The following is a 24,309-nucleotide window of genomic DNA, read 5'->3' as shown; positions in this document are numbered from 1 at the left end:
TGAAACACTAACAGAGCAGGACTGAACGCTAGGCTGAAGGACTCAGGTGTGAAGGACTCAAAAGGACTCTATGATCCTGGTTGCTCTGCAAATGAAACACAGACTCTCGTGAGGCATTGGGGTGCAATCCTCGTTGCATAGGCTCCCTCTGGGGCTGTGTCCCAGTGCTGACACCCAGCATTCGGAGCAATTTCACTGTCAGACTGGGGTGGGAAATTACTCTCATGTGCAGCTGCTGGCATGTATGGTGCCATCCTGGATGAGGCCTGTGGAATTGGCTGTGAATCCTCTGTATTTATGGCAAGGTGAGGCATGCCTGGAATTTGGAAGCCTGCATAGCCTTGCACACCTGGACAAGCCTGTTAAATGCAGCAGCATTACAAAGCCATCGCTGAGGGCAGAAGCTGCCATGACAGGTTTCCTCAAAGGGAAATCCCATACAAATATACCTTATAGTGTATTGCAGTGCAGTGGTGTAGCTCTGTACTCCTGCTCAGAAAGATCTCACTGTGATTGCCATGGGAGGAATGAAGGGGTGACTGCTGTAGAACTAGAGTTTGTGTCTGCAAGTGCAGACAGGTGCCTGTGATCTGCAGGTGAGAGATCTCTTTTCTTTGGAAGCAGGCCATACCAATGGTCCTTGTAATTGAAGTAAACTGCATTTCAGAAAGTATCAGGAGTTTGTAAGACACGTTCTTGAAAGTTTGAACATGCTTCCTGTTGGAATAGGGTTCAAGAATTAAAATATCCCAGACTTGTAGAATAAATTGAGTGAATAAAAGTTGTCACAGACCGTGACTGTAATGCTCATCAGGTACTTTTACCACTTTTTAAGGCAAGTTGAAAGAAACTTTTGCAATAAGCGCACTCTTGCTGAGGTCTGAGATCTGTTACTTTTGGAAATCACTGGAATCTGCATTGTTTGTAACTACAGAAGCACTTTGTAGACTCTGGAATAAGCGGGGCCATATCCTACACTCATGCTATCATGAGGCAGGACCAGGAAAAAGCTGAATCCCTGTGTAATATTATACAGTTTATAGATTAAGCTTTGCTTTGTTGCAGTAATTATGGTTTTATAATACCTTGACTTTTTGCTTTCAGGATACTAATTAACCAATTCTCTGAGCACACAGGATTAAATTTTTGGTGAGACTTGTGACAAAACCCTTGGCAGGGCTTTGCCAGCAGGCTGCTCAAGCAGGCTTGTGGCTTGGAGCAGCACGTGGTTGGATCCAGGACTTGCTGTCTGGGAGCCTGTGCAGGCAGGGGTGAGGATTAATCTGCACCAGACCTGCACCTAGCACAGATCACTTCCTCAGGGCTTATTGCCCAGGTCATCCTGTATCCTAATATGCTTATAGGTCTGTACAATGCACATGTAAAGGAAAAACCTTTTCATTTCTGTGTCTAGCAAAAGCATTAAGGCAATGAATGAATGTTTCATGAAAACAAGCAAAACAAAGCTACCTGTTACTGGGGGTGGCATTTAACAAACCGTAGCAGCTGTTGTGAGATAACTGCTTGACCCTTGTTTCTCTAAGCAGCCACAGCAAGCCTAAAAATTGAACACTTTCAGTACCACTGTGCTGGGGTGCTGGATGCCACCTGTCCTTCACTGGGCAGTGCTCCTCATGCCCCCTTTATTTCATGGCTCAGCCCAGCTACATGTTGCAGGCTTAGAGCAACCATAGCATTACACATCCCTGCAGCAGGGTTATAAAGTGCCATCTCCCCACACCTTCCCCTGAGAGTTTGCAGAGAGACCCACTGCATGAGCTTCCCTTTGGAGGGGGAGATCATACATCTCCTGCTGGACCCCACTTCTGCTTTGGAGAGAAAAACCCTTTCTGAGCATTTCTAGGACCTGATTTAGAAGTAAACAGCTGAAGGAAGCATTAGATCTTGTATTTGGATTTTTCATTAAAAAAATACAATTAGAGTTGGAAAAACAATGTACTTGTTTACTTTTCATTTGACCATAAAACCCATGAAAACTATTTTACACTGGTCTCTAAAACCACACACCAAAAATTTTTCTGATCTGCTTCCAGTGGAGCTCTGTTGGATGAATTCTGTTTTTACGGAATGTTTTTAGTACTTGATTTCTATTGTACTTTTGCAAATAAATATTGGAGCTAAGTGATGAATTTCTCAGCCGATATAAAAATCAGCAGAGTTCTGTTGATTTGAATGGGGCTATGATGATTTATGCCCACCGGGGATTAGCCTAACCAAAGGCTTTGTAAGCTTTTAAAGTTAAAGGAACAGGCTTGTTCCATATTTAGCTTCTAGGAAGAAAAGAAGAAAAAAAAAAAAAAAGGGAAAGAAGAAAAAAAAATATAAGCACAGATTAATATAAACTACAGCTTTTAGTGATAAGCTACTAAATATTTGGCAGGCTTAAAGTTTAATTGTGACAATGTACTGCATCTGGAGAGGAACCCAGAATTTCACAGCCGATATACATATACATGCATACACATATTCCACAATTATTCAGTAGGTGGCAGTTAAAAGCCTAGATGAGCTGTGCAGTCGCCATTTAGACAGGAGCACCAGCGGAGGCTGGAGTCAGTCCATCTGTAACAGCGGAAAGAAAGAGCGAGGCTGCAGCTGAGCCAACAAAAGCATCAGCCCCGGCCCAGGCGCTTGAGGAGAGAGCGGGAGAGGAGTGGAGCTGCAGGAGCACAAGCCCCAGCACAGGCAGCAGGCAGCAGCCAGCACAGGACGTGAGGCAGACAACAAAGCTACGGCTCCCTTGATTAAGACGCGGACTCCTTTCTGGTGGAGAAAACCCACAGCAGAAAGGGCGAACAGTTGGTGTGATGACAGGCAGAAATTGAAGAGTTTTTGGAGCATTCTGTTCTTTCACAGGTATTTTTTTTTTTTTTCTGTTGCTTTTTTGCATTACCTTGTTCAAAAACATAGCTTTGCAAGTAAATTAGAGGTCTTTTTACCTACTCTGACCAACATTCACAGTCTTCACTCAGGAAAAAATTACACTGAAGTCAGTAGAGTTTTGCATGAGTTACAACTGAAAGATCTGATACAAGTTGTTATCGTGTGTAGGGAACATGGCATGCTATCAGCTGGGGCTGATAAGGAAGGCAGGAGCTGGTCACATGCAGCCAAATAACATTATTTTTCTGTGTGTTGGGATGCTAGTAATGGTTTCATAACATTTTTTTTTTTTTTCTTCATTAAAATTCAATGTGCTGAATTTTGTCCTACTTTATACTGCTGCCATTGCAGTGATTTAAAGAGAGATTTTATTTATTTGTTTGTTTTTATTTTTACCTGAAAGCTACATTTTACCCTATGTAATGAAAGAACTCAAAAATGTTGAGCTGGAATAAAATAACACCAGGTGTTTCTTTGAAACAAATACAACTTTGCAGCATTCCTCTCATAGGTAGAAAATATTTTATTTGCTTGGAATATTTTGCAATTGAATAAACAAAAATAATTCATGAGGGGTTATTCTCAAGTGTCTGTGAGTGACATGAATTCAGAGTTAGTACGAATTCCTTGCTGTCTTTCCCATAAAATGTGGGATGTACTGCATGCTGCAGCACTCAGTCACAGCTGGGTGAGCTCAGAGTGGAGCAACAAGATTTGATGTATTTCATATTTGAAGCATTTTCCAAATCTTTTGCTTTTACGGGTGCCTGATTGTACATGGATATATATATGCCTGCTTAAAAATGCACACATTTACAGGTACGTGATGTGCGTCCAGATGCCTTTCCTTATAAATGAAGCTGTTACAACTGATTGCTGTTTTATCTTTGCCAGTGTTTACACTTATTGTACAGGGAATGTTTTGCAGATCCCACAGTTGTTAATTCTGTGTCAGATGGTTATTTTGTCTGCTTCCCCCCTCCCCTTCCCCCCCCCCCCTTTACTTTTCTGACTGATGGACTTCACTCGTGTTTCAGGAGCTGCCCCCAGGGGATCCAGCTGTGGTGACTAAATGCAGTAGTGCCCATTTCTCATGGAATGGCATCTGTGCCATTGTTCAGGGACTGTGAGATGGGTACCCATCCAGGTTTCGTGCTCTCTCTTACATTGCACACAATGTTTGTGAGGCTCATGCATGAGGAGCTATCCAAACACAGAATAGGTTCAAATGCACAGCTGCTAATCAGTGGCCTCATGGAACTGAAAGTCCGGTAGAATGACTGCAATGTACGATTATTTATCTTCTTCTCTGGTAAAGCAAAGGACAAATGGGTATAAATGGGATGCGAATACACTTAGGCTAGATGTTTTCAAACCATTAGAGCAGCAAGGTACTGAAATTACTTTCTTGTTCCTCTAATAGAAAGAAAAGGTTCTGTTTTTTTTTTTTTTTTTTTTCGGTTTGGTTGGAACTCAATGGGAAGGATTATGTTAAATGGTTGCCTGCAATAGCAAAGAATTGGATTTGATACTCCAGAAGGTCTCTTCCAGTGCTACATAACTATTCACTGGATGTTGCCTGCACTGAAAAATCTCTTTGCAAACGGGTCAACATCTTTGGAAACACAGTTTTCCACATGTCCCATAAGAAAGCCAAATGCAAGCATATTTTTTTTCTAGGTTGTGCTGCACTTATGTTTACACAACTGTGGCCCGACAGCAGATGCATAAGCCTTGGTGGTCATCAGGTTGGATAATATCCTCTTCTCATAGTGCAGAGCAGTTATTCAGAAAATGATTGGAGTTCAGAGGCAAGACTCTTTCCTATTTCATCCCAAAAGATCAAGATCATACTATCCTACAACAGCACTGCAGTCTGTAATATGTCTGTAATATATATATATATATTAAAAAAAAAAAAAAAAAAAAAAAAGGACAAAATATAAACAGATTGTGCTTATTCTGGTTTGTTACTAGTGCTGATTTTACTTTCCTTTGAGTTTCACCAGATAACTTAACTTTTGTGCTAACCAACAGATCTGCCCATGTGAAGATCTCATCATGTGTTAAAATCAGACACCTTTTCATTGTGATGGAGTATGCCCTATTCCCCCAGGCTTAGCTTACTTTAGAAAAATTGCAATAAAAAATATTCTGGCTTAAATGTGCCCTTGCAGAATGACCCCATTCAACTCTATATTATATTATACACCCTCTTCTTCCACTTATTTTCTTTTTAACCTAATACTTTACTTCCTTTTTTTCTTTTCTTTTCTTATTTTTTTAAGAAGACATGATTACTTTGGATTGTTCTCAATTTGCAGTGAACCACGGTAACCAAAAAATAATGAGCTACGTTTGAACTTTCCAGCTTCTAGGCAGCTTGAGTATCAGGCCATTCATATACAGAAACTGAAACATCATCTGACATGGAAGATTTAGTTCAGTGTGTATGGCTCCTTCCAAATATTTGTTTCTTTCCCCTTAATATTTTGTGCTACTAGACTTAATTGAAGAATTATCAGTCTTACCTACTGGAACAAAAATGAAATTTTATGAAACATAAATAGATATTAAAAATATTGCTTTCCCTTTCAAATTAAAAATGTTCATAGAGACGTTACCAAAAAAAAAAAAACACAAAAAACAAACAAAAAAAACATGTTTATTCTGATTGTTATTTTTAGTTTCCACCCAAAGATTTTTTATGTCAGCAAAAGGATCCTTTCACTACACTCTTTATGTTGCAGTAAAATGAAAAGATGTAAAAAATTGTATTATCTTATTGCTGCAAAAGCAGTGATCAAAGACTAAATGCCAATGCAACTGTATGCATAAATTGAAACAGAACATACTTTTTTTTTTTTCCTTTTTGAGAAAATGCCAAAAAATATTTATTATTGTATGAATTGTATGAATATGAGTATGATTATTGTATCCTTGAGATGAGTAACAAAGGAAGACAAGAAAAATGTCAAAAAGGGGGTATCAAGGTTGTGACAGACAGCCACTCACAGACACTTTTCCACTGACACTGAGTTCAGGAACACCTCTTCTCAAGCAATTTGAATTAAATGTTAGACTTTGGCATAGCAGATGAAAACAATTCTCTGATTTCTCTGTTGGCAGTGAAATACGATCTCCCTCACCCTGATTGGAGGTAATAGAATTGGTTTCAGGTAAATCAGGATAGGCGTCAATGAAGTCATAACTGTCTTTTAACTTTACTCCTTAAAATCTGTGTTTCGGAAAGCAGTCATATGAAAAGAGCAAATCCATTCCTGGCCTCCAGGTGTTTCCTACCTTTTAAGTGTTCAGTAGTTCAGCCTTAAAGTTAATGTGAAGTTAAGAATAGGAGAAGCACCCTCTTTTATTTATTTTTATATTCTTGCTTGAAAATATAGACTAACAGCTTTTATCTGTTCTGAAATTGTTAGTAATTTACATAATGAAATTTTGGCTACCACTAATAGCTAAAATATTGCTGCAAACCCTCTATTTATTTATTTATTTATTTATTTTTTAAAAAAAGAGAAATTACTTTTCTCTTCAGAATAAACAAAATTTCAGTAAGAAAATTAATCATTTTTGTGAAAGTTCTGAGATGCAGATTTGCAAATTAATTGTTAAAGAAAAATTCAGCAGAAAAAAATAAATATTTTTCCCCTAAATAGCAAATATTTTCTTGTGAAAATTTAGAAATACATATCAGAGATCTGTCATTCCTGTATCACACCACAGAGTTATACTTTATTTGCTGTTTTTTGACCTTTTTGATTTGCATCAATTTCTGGTGGAAGCACAGGCTTCTTCCAAGTGCCTGGAAGCTTATTTACAATGGAACTGCATTGCTTAATCACTCACTAGAGACCATCCTGGGTCCTGAATCCAACTGCATTAACCAATTCACAAGTTCTTGCCTAACAAGCAATTGCAAAGTGTATTAAATTGTGTGGTAGTGTTTTTGGAGGACTAGCCGTGCACGACACAGACAGCAAGACAGATAATGATATTCTCAGTTAGACCTAATCCACATTGTTTTGAATTGGGTATTATTTGGGCTGTGTAAGAATACCAGAAGTATCTCAGTGGTCAAGATAGCAATCGCTATGTGTATGGCAAAGAAAGGCAACAATGGGATCTATATTCATTTGAACAAGTCAGCAAGCCTTGATTCTTGATGATTCTCCTTCTATACAAGACAAATATTATCAAATTTACTCTAAAGAATTGAGGACTATGGAGCAAAGGCAAAAGGGCCACTGGTTTTGTACAGTTTTCTCTACTGAACAGAAACCAGTTTTCCATGGACACGTGCATTCTTCTGTGTAAATGCATACATTTATATGCAACTGTCTTGTTGTCTATGCTGGGATTTTTATCATGAATCTCACAATACATGGAATTATAAATTTGAAAGCAGTACCAGTTAAGTCAATGAAGTATCTAACATGTCTAAAGTAAAGCTGAATTTAAACAGTAACTGAGTCAACAAATTCTCTCTCTCTCTCTTTTTTTTTTTTTTTTTTTTTTTTTTTTTTTTTTTTTTTTTTTTTTTAAGATTACCCAGTCCACTTACTGGAAAGTGACAACCAGTAGGATACAAGTCCACCCTGGGTAAACTTGGCATTTGATATCATTTCTATTTGTGAAAGTGGGAAAGATTTTTCATGTGGTAAGTAGGTTTAAATATGGTAAATCTGTTTTTATGGTACCAATTCATTAGTATATATACATTACTAAAGGGCTTCTTCTGAAAGGTCTTGGACCACAACAGACAAAAAAAGTATACTCTTGACTCCAAAGCTCAATGTTGGGTGAGGCCTAGCATCTTCAGCATTTTGTGCAAATAAACCCACAGCAGAAAAGGAAATCAACAGACACTTCCACATAATTTCTTTTTCTGTCTTCAGTCCTGCCTTCTTCAACATGAAACAATACTTCTAAAACTTCAGTTTTAGACATCAATGCTCTATATTGGCCATACAGAAAACGTATCTAATTCTCTCCTCTTTCTCTTTCCAGTTCTTTCTTGCCTAGTGAAACTACTGCAACAGTTTCAGCTGGACACATATTAGTCAAAAGAGCTTGTGAAGATTTTCTTACAACTATAGGTTTTGATTCTTTGTTTTAGCAAGGGAAAAAAAATCTAGATCCATTTGATATAATTTATAGGGTCTATAATATAGGGGATATAGGCTATAATATAGGGGATATAATTTATAGGGGCTCAAACAGTTTTGAAAAGGCATTGTTTTGCGAAATAAGAAGTTCAACATGGGCATGATAAAAACATGACAATTTGCTAGAGGAGAACATGACATATCTGACCACAGAACAGTAAATAGGATTCTACCTCCTTTAAATGCACATTTGTCATTAAACAGGTGTTCTTAAGACAATATGCCACTTCTGGAAATACAGGAAAAAACTGACAAATTATTCTGAAAGCCTGTTATCCTTTCTACTACTCTACATACTCTATGTTAAGGCAGCAGTATATATAGAATCTACTAAAGCTCTCAAGAGAACCTCCCTGAAAGAAGTATACATTTACAATGAATAGGGAACGTGAATAGAGGTCAGAGGCAGGCTTTTTCCAGTGCTGCCCAGGGACAAGGTGCAGTGGGCACAAACTGAAATGCAAGAGGTTCCCTCTGAACATCAGGAAGCACTTATTTACTGTGCAGGTGGCAGTGCACTGGCACAGGTTGCCCAGAGTCTGTGGACTCTCTCTCCTTGGAGATCTTCAAAAGACACCTGGACATGAACCTAGGCAGCCTGCCCTAGGTATCCCTGCTTAGGAAGAGGCACTGGACCAGACGACCTCCAGAGGTCCCCAACCATCCCAGCCATCCTCTGTGATTCTGTGTGAATTCTAGTTACTAGCTTAATAACTAGACTGTAAATGCACACACATTTGCAATGTAATGGACAATCTGGCCCCAAACGCAAAGAACAATTTAGCTAACATTGAAATACTTATATATATATATATATATATATATATATATATATATATATATATACTTATATATATATATATTTCATTTCTTTCATTTCTCTTTTTTTAGATACTTGAAAGCACATGCTATGATCACTTAGTCCAAACTCCTCCAGAGCACCCACTTTGTTTGATTCCTTTCTGATTGTACAGAGCAATTTTATTTTGCTGCTCTTTCAGTCCTTTCAGTCCCATCCAGTATTGTACAGACTGAGACACTGTTTTCATTTCAATTAGTAAATTTTTAACAATAAATTTTCTATTTTCTATTATCATGTCTTCATGATAAAATGTTTATGTTTTCATTATCAAATTTTCTATTATATATAAAATTTCTAAATTTTCTATTCAAATTCAAAAAAATCAATTATGGTAGAGAGTTCATCTCTAAAACTGTATGCTTCCATTCAAACAAACTGAATTTGTAGATTGAATTTGTGCTTCCTATGAGTATGTTGAATAAGAAGAATGTCTGATTAAGCCTCTTACTTTCAGAAGTAATATCAAGCAAATACTATAACAAAGCCAGTGTGTCAGAGAAAAAACATAGGTTTATGACATGCAACCTTGTTTATTATTTTCAAAGAGGACATTATTTTGTCTGCAGCTCTGTCTGGTCTCCTTCCTTCTGGCTGACGGTACAAACTACTAAATTGTCACTGCTTTTCTTTCAAACTATACTTGAGAATATCTGGATGTCACTGTCTGCCTGTTACAACACCCAATATTTTTATTGATTTTGAAAATAAATTAGGAATTCCAAAAGCCCCGTTCAGTGAGATCTTTTTGTGGGTCACACTCAGTAATTTCTCCACAGATCTTAGATTATTAAGCTGCTTTCAGTGACCAGAAGTTGAATTCTCTTTGCTCAATATGACTTGTTTTTACCCGCAAATTTTCACATCAAGTGTAACTGCTACATCTACTGAACTGCCAAAATTACTGATCTTCTTAATGTTCCTTTCACTGTCAAGAGCTCTTATACTACGTGAATGTTGTACATGCAGACTTTAGAAATGATGTTCAATTGGATCCTGGGACCTACAGGCCACATGAGCGGAATCCATTTCCTCTTCATGATGCCAACACTATACATAACATTTATGCAGCTTTCTTTTGGTAAATCAGTACATTAGCTCTTGGCCACTCAGTGCTGGGAATCTTGAAGCACATCATTCTTCACTGTTTTTGAAGCTGGCTTTTATTTTGAAGCATTATTTTTCACCATCATGCAGAGCTGATTGAGATCAATGTTTATTTTCATCAGGAGTCAGTGAACTGCATAAACTTTGGTCTTGGAGGGACTCCTGTCATGATATTTTAGGCTAATTAGCAACCAAAACAAACCAAAACAAACAAAAAACTATTACTGTGAAACAACAACAAAACTGGTGCTGGAGACCCAGGAAGCAACTAATTTAAGTCATTAGTCATCATCATCAGCAACACTACCTTTCCTAGGAATTAGTTGCTCTTCCAAGAGTTATCATTAGGTGGAACAGCTGTAGGCAAAAATTACTTTTTTTGGACTAAAGCAAGTCACTTTGCTCAAATTGCACTAGAGACAAGAAACCCCAGAGAAATCTTTGGTCAGTTGGATTAAAGGTTTCTGGCACTGCATAAATACCTTAAGCAAAATGTAGTCAATTGCTATCTGACATTTTTGCATTTCAATTTCAATTTGTATGGAAGAAGCTATGGTCCAAAATGCCCACCTGTAATTTTGTCTTGTGAAGGTATCTAAAAAGTTGCAAAAAGTATGGATAAGTAACATTTAACCTGTATTTATTTATTTAATCTAATATTCACCAACCTCCAGATAGTAGCTGTTAACAGAGACTGTATCAGAGACTGAAATTCAAATGCAAGGAATTCATCAATGTATAAATATACTAAAATTTTGACATGGTAAAGCCAACTCAGGAAGCATTTTTGCTCTGAATGCATCAAATGATTTTAATTACCCTTATTAGTACCGTTAATCCATGCATGGACAGATTATGTAGATGTGACTTGGCCAGCTGTCCTCCGATTTTACATAAATATCATGTTAAAAGATGAGATGTTTTCAACAGATATTTATCTGTGACCAAGGCTTTTCTCAAATATCACTGACACAGGCATTAACAGTATGAAAATATTATTCTCTGCTAACAAAGATAGCAAGAACAACACCTGCATAAAAGCTAGAGCTGACATAAATTAAGTGTTACAACATTCCTGCAGAGAAGAAATCACAGTTTACATTAGCTGATCATCAAGAAGCAGGCTTTCAGAGAACATTTTGTTCAGCATAAGAATAAAAAAGTGCTTTCCACACACGTTAGAACCTTATGTTTGAAGCTGCTTTGTCTTCAAACATGTCATAATTTCTATTGAGAAGAAAAGAACAAAGCAAAGCAAGCAAAGAAAAGGAAGGGAAAGAATAAAAGAGTCTAGTTGTAATAGATGGAAATACCAGAAGTAGAAAAATCCCCATTCTTTATGTCTATATTTATGTCTATGTTCATTGGCAAATATATTGAAAGTATTCCCACAGAAATGCCTTTTTACAGACAAGTAAAAATTGTGTGGAAACCCTCTGTATATAGTGCGTAAGTTTTTTCCATCTTCAACATGATGAAACAGCCACCATCCTTGCAACCACACTGAAGTTTATCTTATTCCTGCATTTTCTATTATTCTTCACCTTGCACCACGTATCTTTGTATAGTAATGTCATGACTAGATAGTCAGATGGTTTGCTATTTTATATCAATGTAAGATTTTAAACTAAATGTATTGCTCATACTTAACTGGATTTTCTTCTGAACAATGAGAATGCAAACAAAGACATGTCCTTAGGCTTAATAAATTATTTATTTGATTAATTAATAATCAGTGACTACCATGAGATGATTTAACGTTAGGAAAAAGAGGTTTTAAAAATTAATACATAGTGTCTAACAATAGCTGTATTGCATATCAGACAGACTTCTCAGGAGGATGCAATAAAAGCTCAAGAACTGGATCACCTAAGACAAAATTAAAGCCTCTGACTCCAGGTAATAAATGTAGTATCAGTTCTTGTTTGCTTGTGTTCGTTTGTTTTCATAAAATGAATGCCAGCCTAAAACATACCATCTAGCCTAACAATTTCATAGAAATTTGCAACATGTGACATTTCATGGAATTCTGACAATGCAACATGGTTAAAATCTTTTACAACAAAACCAAAACTGTGGCTGGAGAATGAACACTTTTTTTCTTACCTGCTTACAAAGGAGAAAGGTTTTACTAGCACCATAAACCTACACAATATTCTAATCTACAATATTCTCTACTCTAAACCCAAATATTTGATGTGTAGGAATTTAGCCCTCCTATTTATTATTTTTTTTTCTGTGAAAGGGAATTAAGATATTATTAATGGCTCAAATACAAACATAACAGGCATATCATAAATATAATGGATAGACAAGTGAGATTAAAAAAAAACAACAAAAACTATTTAGAGGCAGAAGATAACTATGAAGATACAGTGACTAAATACAGGATTGGCAGCACTGATTCAGTAGATGATAGCATACCCACATATAATTAGTCACCCAAAGAATATTAAGAGTTTAAATTATTGAGTGCATAATCTGTAATGCGAGGTACCTTCAAACATTTAAATGCACATTTTTGATATTTTTTATCTAATTAGCTGGTCAGTTTTATATCCAAAAGACTCAGTCCCTAAACTGTATCTTACTCTCATAAAGATTTGGTTCTTTTACCTGGCATGTCAGAAACAGCTAGTAAAAGAATGCATTCCAGTGCAGCTAGTAAAGGTCTATAGCTCAGCCTGAACTGGAGGCAGACCTTGTCCCATTCAACAGCCCACTGAGATAAGCAGCTGAGTCTTCGTGCTAGCAGAATAACTGAAGACAACAGAGCTAAGTCAGCAAAGGTACATGGAGATGCAGTAACTTTCTGAACTCTGCAAATGACCAATTAAAACAGGAAGGGTATGAATACATGTGATGAAAAGTGTTTTGTCTTCTTAAGTGAGGATAGTTTCATTAAACCTGACTCTTTAGTGGATGCTACATTTGATTATGAAATTTGTACACATAGCAAAAGCAGCGAGTCTATTAGACACAAACTCATGGATAAGTCAGTCGTTTAGTGTAAAAAACAACTGCTGCTTTGTATATGCAAAATATGAAATGGTCAGGTTTGCGAAGTATGGATAAGGGAAGAAGATATTGTGCATCTGAAAATTGAAACTTTTTTCAACTTCATTTTTTTAATACCCACATTGGTGAAAAAGAATTGGTGAAACAATGTGGACTTTACTTTGTCTTGTTGTGTGTTTTAATCAATGTACTTCAAGATGAAAAAAAGTCAATACCCTAATAGGGCAGTATAAAACACATTAATAAATGCACTACCAGGTGCAAGTGCACTGCAGTCACACAGGATGAATTTCACTGCAGGAGAATCTCTGACCAGAGATACACAAGAGATACAACTACATAGTCATAATTATCCATGGAAGCCTTTCTGCTGTGCTATTAAAAGGCCTTCTATGCTGTTTGCTCCAAGCTCCTGAACAGCACAAAAAAATATTAATCTTTATTTGTTATGTTGGTATAAATGATGGACTTTAGGATTAACAGACCTGTATGTGGGACAGACTAACTCTTTGCAATGGCCCAGGTTGAGGGCTGCCCAAAAGGTGGGGAGCACCTCTGCAGCAAAACGCCCTGGGACCATAGTAGGCAGCAGGCTAAGCATGGGCCATCAGTGTCTATTGTCTAATATGAACTTTTCTTCTGCAATTTAGACCTTTTAATCCCTTTAATTCTGTTTCATCTGTCTGTCTGTCTATCTATCTATCTAATTTTCTGCACTACAGGTACACACTCTCCCTCTTTGCAACAACTTATTATGTATTTGAATACTGTTACCATGTCATTTCAGGTTCCCTTAGAAGCTTTTCAAATGCTTAATACTTTATGCCATAAATGTCACATTTCAATTTGTTCTAACTTTTGGGCAATCGTATGTGCCAGCTTTCTTGGAGATTTCTGAGTATACTTAAAGCAAGCAGTTTAATACAAAAGGAATACACAAGGCAGCTTTTTAATTTTAATTTTAATTTTTACTCACAATGCTTCACTGTTTTTTACAGTCAAATGCTTTTTTTTTTTTCTTCTTTTTTTTTTTTTTTTTTTTTTTTTCCTCCTCATTATCCTATTGTTTCTAGGCTACGTATTATCTGATTGTGCAACACTTAAGCTGCTTCAGAGGTGAAGTAGCCATGCTTTTCTCTCTTGCCTTCTTGCTCATAGAAATTAACTTGTAATTCTCATGGTAGCTTATTCTCTGCAGACACCTACAACTCTAAGCTCTACAACTTTTCTCAGTTTGCCTTTTTGCAACTGTCTTATGCATAGGTTTATTCCCAGTGGAATAGGTTCCTGCTAGCTTCCTCATCTCTTATTTCTTGCTACCTACTTTGATTTTGTTTGTTTTCTCAACAGCATGAGCTGTTTGCACAATTTTCTTGTTCCTCAGAGGGTTTTCCTCTTATATAAACATTTACACCGGAGTTTTCTGTGACTATTCAATTCCTTGAATTCTACTGGCAGAGAGAAACAATTTTGCTTCAGTGCCTCAGGATAAACACCCTTATTTATCAGTCTTTCCTTCCTATATTTAAACAGGTCTCCGAGAGTGACAGTGACTGCAGCATAGAGAGATGGAAGGGGGTGAAGCTGCCTTCTGCCTGAAGCTAGGCTGGGTAGGCAGAGCTGTGACAGCTCTGCGTTATGCCTCAGGATCAGCATCCCCAGTTGCACTGGTTATTCCGCCTACAGTGTGGCAGATGAGGAAATACAATTCCTTCATCCAACACATTATGTAAAGACAGATGTTTTCAGCTTACTCAGACATAAGAATTAGGAAAGACTAGGGATGCCCTGGACATGAAGGATAACAAAATCAGGGTATGCTTGAACAGCAAAATGAAAACATTAGTGCAGCATGGGCAGGCACAATTTTAATCTAACTGGCACAGGCAGCAATAGCATTGAAGACGGAGAAATACAGAATTCAGTGTCGGCTGGAAACTGGGGAAAGGCCATTGGGGCTCTACTCATATTCGTACCTCTACAACATTACTGCTATTCTCCCCATGCTGCACAGATAAATGGTAACCTAAAATTCTGCTCCACAACACAACCTCTCTTTCAGCTGTAGTGAAGAAATAGCTTGAAGGCTTTCCTGACTCAGTAAGGAAGCCCTGTGGGTTGTTCTGGATCAGCTGCTACCTAGGCAACATTGCAACAGGCAACTTCAACCACCACTGGGGCACTTGGACAAGAGATTGGTATTTCACTTACAATATTCCCTCTTAAATCATCCCAATTTCCTCAGAACAAATAAGTGTGTACCACATTTTGCAGTTTGTCCCATGTATTTATATTACACTTTATCTTTCTTTGGCCTGAAAAACAAGTATATCCTAGACTCTCTTCACCTCCTAGGGTTCAGTTGTTTAGTGTTCATTTACTTAAATCTCACTAAACAAAAATGAGACTTGTACATGCTGTGTACCTAATGAGCTGCTACTGATAGGAGGACCAATTCATCTTCATTTTTATTTCAATGTATTCAAAAACAACCATAGCTTTCAATCCTGTGAGAGCTTCTGTGAGAGCTCTACCATTTTTATTATTTAATAATGATGACAATATTTGTGGTCACAATGTTTACAGATACTTTTTGTCAAATGTCACTAACTTCAGAGATCAGAGTGACAGCTAACATATGAATTTGCCAAGCCTGGCAATATGGACCACTTAAAAATGTTGTGAAGATGCCTGCACAACCTTTTGGATAAGTATAGCATATCTCCAATCAAATATCATCTGCTGTGAAATAAACATTAGAATGAAAAGTCAAACTGAACATAAACTATCTAGGTTTATCAAGTTGTACTCTTTGTCCTGAAATGAAAGTGGAAAAATGTACAAAACTGGGCTACACACTCTCTAAGAGTTAGAAACAAAGTGAATCTGGTGCTATTGCTGAATAATCTTCAAATATTTTTAACATGCCATGAATGCATGTTGTCTAGTGGCACTGCAGATAAATTCCCTAACTATAAAGAGATAAGATATTTAGAGTAATTGACTGTTGTACATGTGTCTTCCACAGTTTTAATGATGATTTGAAGACACTTTGTTTAGAGACAAAGGAGTAGCTCAGTTTATATAATTTATCAGGCCCTGGCCTTGCCAAAATATCAGTTCCTGGATGTAGCTTTTTTATTCTAGTGATGTTAGTCCAGTAAGAATAATACGTAGAATCACAATGTTCATTTCAAATAAGTCATGAAGTGATGAAGATGATCTTTTGTTACCATTCCAGGCTGGCCTGCAAGTCCTAAAGCTACTACTGAAATAAATAATTCTATGACCCACTGCAAGTCTTCTTAACTATTGCAGATTATGTCATCACTTCCACCACATTCATTTCTCTTCTGGGAAAAGATAAGTATAACCCCTGAATTTACCTGCATTAATGTCATTGTTGTTCTTCTTCTTTTTATTTTCTTTCCTAGATTTTTCTCTCTAGCTGAGCAACAGGCACACCAAGAAACATGCCAGAGCAAAGCAATGATTACAGGGTTGTTGTGTTTGGGGCAGGAGGAGTTGGCAAAAGTTCTCTGGTCTTGAGATTTGTGAAAGGTACTTTCAGAGAGAGCTACATCCCTACCATAGAAGACACCTATCGGCAGGTGATCAGCTGTGATAAAAGTATATGCACTTTGCAGATAACTGACACTACTGGAAGCCATCAATTTCCAGCCATGCAACGTCTTTCTATTTCTAAGGGACACGCTTTCATTTTGGTTTACTCTATCACCAGCAGACAGTCTTTGGAGGAACTCAAACCAATCTATGAACAAATATGTCAGATTAAGGGAGATGTAGAAAGCATTCCCATAATGCTGGTGGGGAACAAAAATGACGAGAATCAAAATCGAGAAGTGGACAGCAGCGAAGGAGAAGCCATGGCCAAGAAGTGGAAGTGTGCCTTCATGGAGACCTCTGCCAAGCTGAACCACAATGTGAAGGAGTTATTCCAAGAGCTGTTAAACCTGGAGAAACGCAGGACTGTGAGTTTACAAATTGATGGCAAAAAAAGTAAGCAACAGAAAAGGAAAGAGAAGCTGAAAGGCAAATGCGTGGTCATGTGATATTGCACTGCCAGGAGTAATGCTGTCTCACCTGCCTGATATTACCTACAGACAGCAAACAACTATACAAGACCTTATTGATTGGTATCTGTTTTGAAAGAAATATTTGTTATTTGAAAAAAATGAGTTATTGTGGTTACTATAAAAAAGTCAAAAATTGTATGTTCTAGATATCAGAGAAAAAAAAGATCAGGAACTGGAAAAAAAAAAAAAAAAAAAAAAAAAGATTGGCTAGGATACCTAATTTAATAATTTACACAAGAAAATTCATGTTTAGCATACTGTGGAAGATTTGGGAAGTCAGCATCATAACATCATTTATATTTGCACGTAACTGCACTGGAAGGCAATGTATAATGCTAAAAGAAAAAACAATGTCAACAAAGAAGCCTAGGACATACAACTGCATGTTGGCTGAAGTTATCTTACTCTTTTAAGAGTGCTGTGGACAAATGGTTCTGTGCAATTTTCAGTACTGACTGCTGGGGCAGTGTGCGTAAAGTAATCTCAGATCTGTCAAATAAACTAATTCTCACTAAAGGGAAGTATGGAGCTAGCACAGTTAGAAGGAATGGAGATTTTCTCTACCACCCCCAGCATGAGATGTCTTTCTTGTATGGCACAAAGTTTGAACTGGAAGATGAGGAAAAGCCAGAGATGGAGATCATCTTTTCTGCACCTATCACTCCAGGAATGACGTGTACTTTTGACCCCATGATATTTCAGAAGAACAGATGTTTGCCATTGGAGAATGTCAGATCATAAAAACTGTGTGTACGTACAAACAGTGTACTTTCCACGGAGGACTGGCTGCGGAGTTCCGTACAAAACCTCTATGGAAAAGATTCAGTTTAAGAACTGCTGATGGATGAATGAACAGATAGTGTGATCTGCAAACGGACTGGAAGTTTGTTGAACTTGTTGATGCTGTTGGAGAGAGGTCAGTGTAGTACAGAAAGGTTTCATTCAAATTACCATGTTAGTTGAGTAAAACTTCTTTCCATCACTGTATTCCAGTTAAAATGGTTTTGCATTCATACATTGCTAGGTTTATTGCCTTTATAATGCCTAAAGGGTTTTATATTCACTGTTTAAACACACAATTTGAACTGCTGTGACTATTTATATAGCCAAATCCTACATCTCTTGTTAGGACCCACAAGAGTCTCTAACAGAAGACTTGCTGGGTAAGTACTACAGGATTTGGCATATTAAGAGTTACAATCAGTACTGTGTTACAGAGCAATACAAGGCTCAGAATAGAAATAATAATAATAATAATAATAAAAAACTGGTTTGAACCACTCTGTCAGGGGAAACTGTTATTCTCAAAATCTTCTAAAGGGGATAAATGCTAAAAATGTGAGCTTTTCTGGATTTCTCTTAAAACTTTTTTTTTTTTTTTTAAATATATGAATGAATAAAGTATGTATCCGACTCATAACAAAGATCATCAAAGATAAAAGAAGCACATACTTTTTTTTTTTTTTTTTAAAGACACATCAAAATTGTATAAGCTACAGTTTGCACATTAAGAACTGCTTTGAAATAATAAAACCAACATCATATTTTAGGGAAACTTTTACATCAAAACCATACTATGAGAAAATGCCATCAAGTATTATTATTAGTAGTATGCATGCTGTTGCATTATAAATGTCTTCTAATAGATGTTCAAATGCAGTATTAAGAATTGTTACCTTGTTGCTCTTAAAGCTATTGCTTGTTTACCTTCTACCTTTCCAAACAAAAGTGCAGATATTTCATAGGTAGTTGATAGTATATGTCTTCGAGCAAAATCTGCTGTTAGCACTATTGAGAAAGGAGCACAATTTATGTCATTCACTCAGAAGAAGTCCTGGCAGCATTAACATCAAGTGTCAAACTCCTACTGATTTTAAAGAAGAAAAAGTTTTGGTGTTTATGATGCTAGAAAACTGGAGAGAGCAGGAAAAAAAGCTAAGACTCTTCCTTAGCAATAATTTCCTGACTCTTAAGCATTGTTTTTTCTCCATAAATCTCAAAACGCTTTACACAAAGGATAGCATCATTACCTTAACTTTGCAGGTGGTGAAACTGAGGCACAAAGAGAGAAAGCAACTGCACAAGGGTACCCATCAGGTTAGTGACAGACCAAGGTAGAAAAACAGATCTCCCCGGTCCCCATCCAGTGCTCTGTCTGCCTTTGGTCAGACTGACTCTTCAGACTCTTACATACTTCCTAAAACATATAAAGAAGCCTGGTATAGTTTACACAGCTAAGTGCATCTTTTCTTTCTCAGTGTGTCAATAAGTCAAACCGTATTTCCAGATCAGGGATGCAAAACATTCAAAAGCACTATGTTTAGTATGACTTTTCTACATTTTTATACATTTACTCTGTTTGTAAGCAAATGGTTCAAGATACTTATCTTTACAGCACTGGATTCCACTAACAGAACTGCAAAATCCAAAGCAGGACTACACTTGGGGAACAATGAGTCATATACTGAGGTCAGCAGGACAGGGATGTCCCACTGATGCTAACAGGCTGGTGCCAAAAGGTCATTATGCATAGTGCACTTCTAGGAGACCAGCATGGAATTACAATAGAAACCAAAACAAAGAAGGCCATATAGAGAAATCATCCTTTTAGAATTATTATTTCAGCTGAAAGAATTATTTGCATGGTGAAGAATCTTGTGGTAATACAGAGTAGGGGATCAGAATTAGACCAAAAAGGTTATGATGGCAAGGACATTATGGGCTGAAATTTGGCCCCTGGCTTTTGTTGAATGTGCCTCATAGAAAGAAAAGAGTAATTATGTGTCAAAGCTGGAAATTAAACAAGTAGCTGCCAAATGTTAGTCTTAAGAACCATTTCCTTTAATTCCCAGTTCATTCCTCTCCTGCTACATAATGAGCCATGAATTATTTCATGGACTTGCATGTATCAAAGCAAGGCCGGTACAGAAGCAATATTACTCATGGACCACAGATTCAAAACAGAACATATTTTATACCCTTGCATTGTCATTCTGGTTTATACTACTAGTTTATGCATATCTTACATATATGTCAGCTGTTTTAAAACATTTGTTTTGCTATTACTTATCCTTTTAATACAGGAAAAAATACAAAGAAAATACACAGCTTTATTACATTTTGTGTTTTCTTTGGGGATGTGATATTAGTCTAATAAACTCTTTAAAGTGTATGGAAAAAATATGACATATTTAACATATAAAATCTACAGTGAACTTTAGCACTCAAACATATAGAGAAAACGACTCTTTACAACGCATGACTTTTGTATGTATATCGTATGTATTAAGTTATATAGATATCACAAAAAATGTGTCATTGCGATTTCGTTAGCAAATATTTTATTCAAAAATTGGATATTAAGTCATTTGTGCCTATAAGTTTCTATGTTTCCTGTGGTGTTCCAAACATACAAAATAAAGTTTTAAATGGAGACTTGTTTTGGCAAAAAGCCTTGTTGGTGCCTGCATTGTGTTTATTTCCTAAATATATTAAGCATATCATTTTTAATAGTGGAGAAGGTGATTCCCTAGGTCAAAACAGATTCAGACGTGAGGCAGTGTCCTAAAATCTGTGACTATACAAACAGATTTCTGCAAAGACCTCAGAGGGGTGAAAGAGTTTGTTCTATTTAACATTTTCCTTTATTAGAGTGAGACAAACACCTACACTTTCAAAACAAATTACCTTCTTCATAAAACACAGGTTATCAGTAGATGTATATTTTATCTATCAAAAGCAAAATATTTTTGGAAGCAAGTCGGTATTCTATTATTTAGTTTTAAATAATGACAGATATGAACTTAGTGCTTGTGCAAAAATTGAAACTTATTGTACAGATCCTGCTATTCCTCCTCTTCCCTACCAAATGCCTGATGTTTTCACAAAATTTCCTACTATGGTATATTATTGCACCTGAAAAAAAATTAAAATATAATAATTTAACACATTTTGTAATTCAGAAGTTTTTCCTTAAATTATTATTTTCTGTAAGTATTCCTTAATTTTTTTCTCCTCAGAGGGAGGGATCAAAAAGCAAGCATGAATACTTAGGTACTTTGGCGAGCATTTGAAATGCTGAAATATTGAGTATTGAGTGCAAATTTCATATAACTGTGAAGTAATGTGAAATAGCAGTAAACAAAGCTTTTCATTTTTTGAAAACAGTGCCCCTATATTTATATTCCTTACAAGGAATTCCTTATAATTCCTCTGAACCTGTTTTTTGTTTGTTTGTTAGCTTGTTTTTCTTCTAATACATCCTAATTTACTATGCATTGTCCTGATTCTGACACAACCTGTCCTGGAATAGTGGATTTGCAGTCCAGAGGTTTGCACAACATAGTAATTATTTTATTTTCCATCTGTAATTGTCCATGTATTTGTCCACATAAACACTACAAGCATTGCAAAACTTGCTTGTCTCTTTTTTTTTTTTTTTTCCTTTGGTTACAACTCTTGTTTCCCAGTGAAAGATATATTCCTAGTTAGCATATGTCCTCATTCAAAGTTATGAATACAACTTAAGTCACATGTAGTTCACTGGCTTATTAGCTATGTCCCACTCACCTTCTATGCATGTTTTCTAATTAATCCAAATGTTTATTTTATTTAGTCAATGGTACCTAAAGTCCAACCCCACTAAAGCTGGAATGAGAGTGCAGAAATTTAGCACCTTTGAAAGCATGGACCTGGGTACCTCTTTGGAAGGACACAGACTCCACTCTAATTTAACCAGAGTAATACAAGGTTTATAGAAAACATTAAGCCTCATCTGTTGCATGTAGTTTTCTTTGGTTGAGTGCTGCTTTTTATAATGAGTCATAGTGGACCTATTGAGAAGTCATAATGGAACTAAAGCACAGAGGAGCATTTATTGTTCAATCAGATGTACTTATACCTCATTTAGATATTAAGAAATGGCCTAAAATGAATCCTACATGTGCAGTTTTATCCTGATGCCCTGAAAGCTGTGGATGATAGTGTCTGTCACGTGGAAGCTGCCATTGTATTTTTATTACTTTCAGTAGAAAAAGCAGGAAATAAAGCAGCAGGTGTTTTTCCCCAAGAAGTTTATGGCAAATCATTTTTTTTTTTCAATGTGTAAGAGGACAAAAATAATTTTCATTCATTTTTAGACAGAGATCTGGAGAGCACCATGGTGCCAATCACTCTAATCCATACTTACTTTACAGAGGCTTTTGCTCAGTGATATTGTAAAGATCCTTCATCTTCAGTTCTTCCCTTCCTTATTTGGTACAGTTCCTGCTGCTGGTCAGTGTGGTCCTTAAAACATACAGATCATGGACCTACTTAATAACTTAGTCAAGGTCAGACAGTCTTAAAATAACAATACAATGGCACTGTATTGTTAGGCATATGAATTTAATTCCAGATTTTACCTGTGGGAATTACCTGTGGCCCACCTGTCCACTGCACAACTGAATCACTGTAATAAATAGTTCGGAGGAATATAATTTGGGGGAAAGCAATGGAAATGTCAGAAGTAGCTGAAGATTTTACGGGATCTCTCTATTTTCCAGGAAATTCTGAGATCAGCCAAGACTCCCAAGTATATTTTCAAAGGAAAAATCAATATTCAGTCATCATGCTGAGTTGTGCTAATGAGCACTGCTGTTATGGACATTACAACTGTTAGTTGCCCATGGAGAACAGTTGCTGCTCACTCAGTGATCTAGTCAAATCCATAACTCATTATAAAAATAATGGTCAATCGAATGGCTAATTTATCCACCTGCGTATGAGTCCAGGAAGGGTCTCAGTTCTTCAGAAGCGGAGACTTCTAGTGGATGTTCACTAACAGCATCCAGCCCTTCTCCCCTTCTACGAAGTGCAGGTAGGTGCCCATGGAAAGGATCTGCAAAAATCAGGAAAGTGAAGAGGCAGTTACCTAAACTGAGCAGAAAGCAGCAGGGAGGAGGATGGTGAAAGAGATTGTGGTGGTTTTACTCAACTCGGCAGCTGAGCTCCACCACAACAGCTCTTACTCCCCTTCCTCAAAGGGAGAGGGGGAGGAAAATATGATGCAAAGGGCTCAAGGATTGAGATATGGACAGGCAGATCACTCGACAATTATCATCACAGGCAAAACAGACTCAGCACAGGGAGATTTATGTCATTTTTAACTGATTACTAACAAGCTAAAGAAATGAGAAGCTAAAAACAAAAAAACAAACAAACAAAAAGACCTTTCCCCCATACATACTCTTCTTACCTCCTCCCCCCAAGCCGTGCAGGGGAACAGGGAATGGGGGCTTCGGTCAGTCTATAGCACTTTGTCTCCGCCGCTCCCTCAGGGTCCCTCTCTGCCCCTGCTCACCGTGGGTTCCCTCCCATGGATGCCGTCCTTCCCAAAATGAGCCTGCAGGGGCTGCCCACAGGCAGCAGCTCTCCAAACACTGCTCCCACACGGCTCCGTCCATCCCACGGGGTCCATCCATCCATCCCCCAGGAGCAAACTGCTCCAGCACGGGTCCCCCACGGGCGGGCAGCAGCTCCCCCCAGAGCCCCTGCTCCTGTGTGAGCTCTCCATGGGCTGCAGTCTCCTCCATGCCACATCCACCTGCTCCACTGGGGGCTCCTCCACCCATGGGGGGGCTGCAGCGTGGAGATCTGCTCCATGTGGGACCCATGGGCTGCAGGGGGACAGCCTGCTCCACCAGGGGCCTCTCCCTGCACAGCCCGCAGGGGAACTGCTGCTGCCTGCCTGCAGCACCTCCTGCCCTCCTGCTGCACTCACCTGGGGGCTGCAGGGCTGGTTCTCACACCTCTCTGCCAGCTGTGCTATTCTATTTAATCTTGGAAGTTAAGAGTTTAGGAAAAAAATATTTTATACTCCTTTCCTTAAATATGCTCTCACTGAGGCAGAAACACTGTTGCTCGTGGCTTGGCTCTGGCCAGCGGCGGGTCCCCTTTGGAGTTAGCTGAAACTGGCTCTCATCTGACAGGAGGCAGCTTCTGGAATCGTCTCACAGAAGCCGTCTCTGTAGTCCCCGCTACCAAAACCTTGTCATGTAGACCCAATACATTGGTATTTCACTCTAGCAGTATAAATTGATATTTATATACTGTTGGCTATTATGGTGATGTGAGGAAATTCAAAAAAGATGTGACCTGAATA

General features: G+C 37.5%; 1 protein-coding gene across 3 annotated transcripts; it reads left to right on the top strand.

Moving 5' to 3' along the window:
- The first annotated feature begins 2,563 nt into the window (after nucleotides 1-2,563).
- DIRAS2 (DIRAS family GTPase 2) lies at nucleotides 2,564-17,277 on the top strand. 3 transcript variants are annotated; one of them, XM_032205558.1, is made up of 5 exons: nucleotides 2,564-2,877; nucleotides 7,466-7,579; nucleotides 11,877-11,952; nucleotides 15,134-15,269; nucleotides 16,506-17,277. In XM_032205558.1, the coding sequence occupies exon 5, from the start codon at nucleotides 16,545-16,547 to the stop codon at nucleotides 17,142-17,144; it is 600 nt and encodes a 199-aa protein (XP_032061449.1). In that variant the 5' UTR covers nucleotides 2,564-2,877; nucleotides 7,466-7,579; nucleotides 11,877-11,952; nucleotides 15,134-15,269; nucleotides 16,506-16,544; the 3' UTR covers nucleotides 17,145-17,277. The 3 variants fall into 3 exon arrangements, with proteins under 3 accessions (XP_032061449.1, XP_032061448.1, XP_032061447.1); XM_032205557.1 differs by lacking the exon at nucleotides 15,134-15,269; XM_032205556.1 differs by lacking the exons at nucleotides 11,877-11,952; nucleotides 15,134-15,269.
- The last annotated feature ends 7,032 nt before the right edge of the window (nucleotides 17,278-24,309 follow it).

The sequence above is a fragment of the Aythya fuligula genome, chromosome Z (genome assembly GCF_009819795.1).
Source record: "Aythya fuligula isolate bAytFul2 chromosome Z, bAytFul2.pri, whole genome shotgun sequence".
Classification (NCBI taxonomy): domain Eukaryota; kingdom Metazoa; phylum Chordata; class Aves; order Anseriformes; family Anatidae; genus Aythya; species Aythya fuligula.
The sequence above is the reverse complement of the archived record's forward strand: the minus strand, read 5'-3'. Positions and strand labels throughout refer to the sequence as shown.

Bases quoted from the DNA above. Each gene is read 5' to 3' on its own strand.
- DIRAS2 (XM_032205556.1), top strand. From the start codon at position 16,545: ATGCCAGAGCAAAGCAATGATTACAGGGTTGTTGTGTTTGGGGCAGGA.